The sequence below is a fragment of the Zootoca vivipara genome, chromosome Z2 (genome assembly GCF_965207765.1).
Source record: "Zootoca vivipara chromosome Z2, rZooViv2.hap1.1, whole genome shotgun sequence".
NCBI classification, from domain to species: domain Eukaryota; kingdom Metazoa; phylum Chordata; class Lepidosauria; order Squamata; family Lacertidae; genus Zootoca; species Zootoca vivipara.
The window spans coordinates 2,519,348-2,525,860 of record NC_142585.1 but is presented as its reverse complement, the minus strand read 5'-3'; the positions used below and the strand labels follow the sequence as shown (position 1 = coordinate 2,525,860).

General features: G+C 41.8%; 1 protein-coding gene across 1 annotated transcript; it reads right to left on the bottom strand.

The window, feature by feature from the left end:
- Positions 1-524: 524 nt before the first annotated feature.
- Positions 525-5,435, bottom strand: LOC148686529 (uncharacterized). Its single transcript, XM_088664421.1, has 3 exons — positions 5,319-5,435; positions 3,692-3,758; positions 525-2,488 (listed from the first exon to the last, which is right to left on the bottom strand). Exons 2-3 carry the CDS (start codon positions 3,706-3,708, stop codon positions 1,240-1,242), a joined length of 1,266 nt encoding a protein of 421 aa, XP_088520547.1. The 5' UTR covers positions 3,709-3,758; positions 5,319-5,435; the 3' UTR covers positions 525-1,239.
- Between the last annotated feature and the right edge of the window lie 1,078 nt (positions 5,436-6,513).

The following is a 6,513-nucleotide window of genomic DNA, read 5'->3' as shown; positions in this document are numbered from 1 at the left end:
GGCGCTGTGGGTTAAACCACTGAGCCTAGGGCTTGCCGATCAGAAGGTTGGCAGTTTGAATTCCCGCGACGGGGTGAGCTCCCATTGCTTGGTCCCAGCTCCTGCCAACCTAGCAGTTCAAAAGCACCTCAAAGTGCAAGTAGATAAATAGGTACCGCTCCAGCGGGAAGGTAAACGGTGTTTCCGTGTGCTGCTCTGGTTTGCCAGAAGCAGCTTTGTCATGCTGTACGCCGGCTCCCTCGGCTAATAACATGAGATGAGCGCCGCAACCCCAGAGTCGGTCACGACTGGACCTAATGGTCACGGGTCGCTTTACCTTTACCTTACACCAATGTACACCCCTAGGTGCTCCCACATAACCCACATGTACATGCATGTGCACTCATGTACACCACAAGTACACCCCACCCCCTCTCCCCACTCTTCTCCCTCAACCTTATATTGTATACAACACTAATGTCTCACATTGAATGTAACTGATCTGTAGAAAGGGACCTGAAAGAAGATAATATGCACGTACTTTTGTAAAATAAGGAAATCTTTATTGAATTTTTTTTAAAAAAAAGGTAAAAAATAATGGATAGAATTAAACACATTGATAGAGGTTTTTTAATGTTAATATCCAACTGAAAGCAGAACTTCTTGCTGGGACTAATGGATGTAGAATTAGAAAAAAGAGTATAGAAGATTATTTCAATATATGCTTACAGCAGCAAGATTGTTATATGCACAAAGACAGAAGAACTTATCATTACTATGGAAGAATGGTTATTGAAATTATTAGATTTGCATGTTTAATTAGAGAAAAAATATTGCTGACATTTATTAGGGATTTAAAGTTACTTATGGACTATTTGCACAAAAAGAAAAATAAGCTTGTGATATTTGGGTTTGAAGGTTGGTTTATAGAAAGTAGGATATTACTACAGAGCAAGGGTTTTGCATAAATCTATAAAGCTGATAGAGAAGCAGAAGCATTTCTTCTTTCTTTTGGTTTTCATGTTTTAAAAGGTTTGATATTTGATGTTAACTGTTGGTATATTGCTTTTTCTTTGCTCATTTCAAGGTTTAATAAAAAAACTTTTTTTAAAAAAAGGAAGAAGCATATTGGAATTCTATAATGGGCATTTAAGAGTTGCAAGATCCTCTCTACTTTTTTTTAAAAAAACTTCTGCATAAGATTCTACCAAAAAAACTCTGCAGGCATTGCCATCATTATTCTGAATACTTTCTCTTAGCTTACACCCCCTCAGCAGGAGGACCAGCACTGGGGCCGGCCTCTCGCCCATCTGAAGGCTGTGGGCCAGTCTCCCCTCTTCCTCTCCCTTCCTCTTCTTGTTGCCTCTTCATTTGTGGCTTCTCAACAGGAGGACCAGCACTGGTGCCAGCTGCTCCCCCATCCGTAGGTTCCAGGCCAGTCTCCTCTCTTCCTCTCCCTTCCTCTTCTTCTTGCCTCTTCATTTGTGGCCTCTCAGCAGGAGGATCAGCCGCAAAGGTTCCCAGCATGTAGTGGAAAACTGGAGCTCTTTTGAAGTACTTGACTGCTTCCTGGCGAAGTTGATTCCAAGGATCGCTAGGTAAAGCGTCGCCACCAGCATTTTCTTCATGATCACGTTCATCTCCTTCTGGTTGATTTAAGCCTATAAATGGTGATGAAGCTTCTGCAAATTCATCTGCATCGAATTTGGTGCACTCTGAGGGCAACTGGCTCACTTTCTCCTTTCCTGGACTTGATGCCAATGTTGGGGGCAAAGTTTCCATGTCAGCCTCCAATGCTTGGGACATGCCTGCAAGCTGTTCATCTGCATCATGAGATTCTTCCATTTCTTCAGGCTCTGCAAACATTGCCATGACTTTTTCTTCCAGAGATGAACTCTCTTCTATATCTTGCGCCCCCTCAACAGGAGGCTCAGCACTTGGACCAGCTGCTCCCAAATCCGAAGGCTGTGGGGCAGCCTCTCCTCTTCCTCTTCCTTCCTCTTGTTGCCTCTCAACAGGAGGATCAGTGGCAAAGGTTCCCAACATGAAGTGGAAAACTGGAGCTCTTTTGAAGTACTTCATTGCTTCCTGGCCAAGTTTAATCCAAGCATTCCTAGTTGAACATCCACCAGCAGCTGCACCCTCTTCACAATCATGTTCTTCGTCTTCCAGTTGATTTAAGCCCATAAATGATAATAAAGCTTCAACATATTCATCTGTGTCAAATTCGGTCGTCTCTGAGTGCAACTGGTCCTCTTGGTCACTTGATGCCAACATTGGGAACCGAGCATCCATATCATCCTCCCTTGCCAGGGATGGGTCTACAAACTGATCATCTTCATCTTCATACAATTCTTCCATTTCTTCAAGCACGTCAAACATTGCCAGGGCTTCTTCTTCCAAAGATAAGCTCCCTTGCACCCCCTCAACAAGAGAGTCAACACTGGGGCCAGCTGCTCCCCCATCCGAAGGCTGTGGGCCAAGCTCTCCGCTTCCTTCCTCTTCTTTACTGTGAAATAAAAGTAATAGCAATAATGATAATTAAGATATATATGTAAAATAGAAGGGCCTATAAAAGAAAGGAAGGAACTGCTATAAGCATAGGGAAGGGGTAATTAAAAAGCAATTAAACATTGAGAAAAACATTGAGAAAATACAGAATATTGTGGGTGCAGGTTAAAGTATTTCATTTTAATTGCACAAACTAAAAAAGGGGGGGGCTAGCTGAAAATTGAGAAGTGCTGAGAAGCTAATTATAGGAGAATCCAATCTACTAAAATGACTATTTTCTGTATGTTATAAAACATTAATCAATATTTTATTCACTTCTTTTAAGCAAACCCCTGTGGATGGTGGGAATCAAACTGGCAAATAGAGGAGGAAAGCTGGCAGAAGCTATGGTCAAAGAGACCATACAAGTCTTCATTGGCTTCATCAGCCATGGTTGGTGCTTGACCCTCAGGCCGCTGTCCTTCACAAAACCAACCAACTCACTCTCCTGCATGCTAGAAAAGCTGTGCAAGCCTTGGTATGTCCAAAAACAAGTGGTGGGACTGCCCCAACATGGCAGCTTTTTGGAATAGTATTTCACTAATCACAGCAGAAAGTAGTCTCTCTGTTCTTATTTGACTCTACCTGATGTATTTACAGGAGAAACAATGCATTTAGAAAGGAAGGACTTATATTACATCTGTTAACTGAAGCTCACACTGCCATAGCCAGATCTTGAAAAACTTTGGATTTCTTAAATCTGGATCAATGGTACATTGTAGTTTGGCAAACAGTGCTATTAGAACAATTATCCCACAAACTGTAAGTTGCAAGAGGTAATCATGGCAATTTCTATGCAATTTGATATGACTTTATTTCTTTTTGATTATTTAGTTATTTAATTTCTTCATAAAATGTATATACTACTAAAGGGCGGGGTGGGTGGACTCAAAGCAATTTACAAAAAAAGAACCATAAACCCATAAAATATAATTAAACATTTTACAACCATAGTGTAAAACATACAGAAAGTTAGTGAGGTTCAGGTAATGGGGTACATAACAAATAAGTTTATAGTATAGTTGGGCTTTCATAATTAAATACTTATTTTCAGGCTGGCATACACACCATCCAAACTCTATAACAAAGAAAGAAAAATAACATGTTTTTGAAATAAATAAATAACAGCTATTTTCAAAACAATGTGTGAATCATAACTAACCTGTTTTCATTCATCATGTTTTAGGTAATGTTAATAATTGTCTGTGATTCTTTTCTTCTTCTCCTTTCTGTTTTATGTTGAAGATCCAATAAAAAGAAAAAGAAAAGATAAAATTAAAACATGTCAGTTTAGGCAATCCTATCCAGATATGTAGAATGTTGAAATGTTTTTAGCTCATCGTTGATTTTAATGATTAATGTTTGAATGTTTAAATACTTGTTTTTAACAATTTTCACATCTAATGTCATTGTTTTATTTTATTTTTTCTGTAAATCGCTTTGAAAGCCTATTTTTATACAATCAAGCAGTGCTTAAACTTTAAGGAAAATAAAATAAATAAAATAATTCTTGTGGAGTACCATAGGGTATTTAATGCATTCACTGGAAATATTTCTATACCGCCACTCCTGGCATCTGGTTCCCGAATGGTTTGCACAATTTCAACAGACAGGTTCCATCAATAGAAGCCTGAGCTAAGTGACCCTTGGGGTTCCCTCCAGCTCTGAGATTCAATGATAAATACAACCATTCACTTTTATCCTGCCTGGACCAGTCTAAGATTAGGCTACAATAAGCAAAACTCTACCTCTGTTCTCGTCGCCAAACTGCACTGGTCCACACAAACGAAACTTTTTGCCAACTTGCTGCCCGCTCCAGAGGCTTTGCAGAACAACTTTCACCAGCCCCCACCCAAAACATTTAGAGACCAAATGTGTACGGGAATAAGGAGGCTCAACTACAGGCAAACAGCAACGGGGCAAACCACGCATAAGCGAAAGGCTGGTCCCCAAAACAAAAATACTATCAAGGGCAGCGGTTGCTGCCAGCTCATTTGCAGCACATTCGAGAAACTAAGAAGCTGCGAAGGACGCCCCAAACTTGCATGTGTGCACACTCACCCCTCCCCACGAAAATAAATATTTTGTAGCGCTTTTTCCTGGTTTAATTTGCTTTGTTGTGGGGTGGGGAGATGATCCGTGTTCAAATCTCCTTGCAAGGAGAGGGGAAGACTCAACAGATGATTTTCTTCTAAACCTAATTGGGGACAGCTGAGGAGCGGAGAGTTAAATCTTCCAACATCAAACCACCACCACTCCGAAATCACCCGTTCCTTGTTGCAAAACAGAAGCCCTCTTCAAACTCGCCATGCAAGCGCAGGGAGCGGACGCTATGGGGGCCAGTGCAGGCGACACACAGGTAACTCGAATATTAGCGCACAAGGAAGCCCGACCCCAACGTTTTGTTCCCGGTCCCCCATGCATGCGTATCCTTTCAAGTTCTTAGGCGCATAAACTTTTGCAATTGCGTAAGTTCGAGCAGGTGCCGATTCCCACCACAGTCGCTGCACGCGCACACCCCTTCTGAACAGCATCCCGGAGCATACACATCTTTGGATGCCCATCTCTAGGACCTGAAAAATTGGGGCTTCAGCTGAAATGCTATCCCCACCGCATGTTCCGAGAAGAACCTATGTATTTCCACCCCCCACCCCCGGACCGTTTGCTCTGCTTCGATGGCAAATGGCTCCGTTTGTAGCCAAGGGGCCCTTTTCCCTGTGGAGGATTTAGAACGCGAGTCAGCCCGGGTGAACCGAGGAGGCGCCTGGATGCTCTCAGTCTTACAGTACCTTTTTCTCTCCTTAGATTCCGAATCTCCGTCCTCAGAAACTGCTTCAGCTGCACTCTCGCTCGCTACCGAGTCAGTTCAGCTGCTGAACTGTCCTGGGCGAGGCTCCTCAAACCACCTGAAACAAACCCCGTCTTGTCATTGGTCCAATCCTGTGAAAGGCTCCACCAATAGACACTCAGCAAACACTTTCGGCGCTCACCTTAAAGAAAATCTTGCGGGGAAACTTTTTTGCATGCCACTAGCTTCTGCCCGCAATTAAGGATACATCTTCCCAGGACAGGGGTTTTCTTATTGCAACGTTCTTAGAATCATAAAGGTGGGCGGTACCCCAAGGGTCATCAAGTCCAACAAGAATCCATGACAAATGACCACCCAACCTCTGCTGAAAAACTTCCCATGAAGTGGATTCTCCTTCTTTGGAGGTTATTACCCAGAGGTTGGATGGTCATCTGTCACGGATGCTTTAGTTTAGATTCCTGCATTGCAGGGGGTTGGGCTGGATAATCCTCGAGACCCTTTCCAACTCTACATTTCTAGCATTCTAAGAGCGTGAGAAGCCTCCCCTCTCCCAACTACCTAAACCAGTGGTTCTCAAACTGTTTTCCCCGGGCCACACTTTCAGAATAAAAATTTGCTCATGCCATACCAATTTTTAATTGATTAAAAAATACACTGGAAAACAAAAAGAAACAACTCTTAGCTGTGCTTAATTTATAACACAGAACACAGCTGCTATATAATATGATCATGGGACATCCAGAAAGTATGAAACAATGAAGCTACATAACAACATGAATTATTCCCAAAATATAATTAAAAACAAGCCTCTTACATATGTACCTTAAGTATATATACAAAATGAATGGGAGGTGTGAGGTTGCTTTTGTCAAGTAATGTCATTTATAAGACAAAATCTGAGACAAACTCTCATCTCCCCAACAACACAATCCCTGTTGACAACAATATGTAATGGACAACAGTAGAATAGCCTATGCTTTTGAAGAGAGGCGTGGATACTGTTTTTGGTTATGCATAATTGGGGGGGGGGTTATGCCATGCCATGACGCACTGACATGTTTACATGTTACATGTTACTTTGAATCTTTATCCCGCAGGTCTCAGGGCAGTTCACAATATAAAATTACGATTTAAAAAGCACAAAATGAGTAATAAAAATTAAAAACCTACAAAGA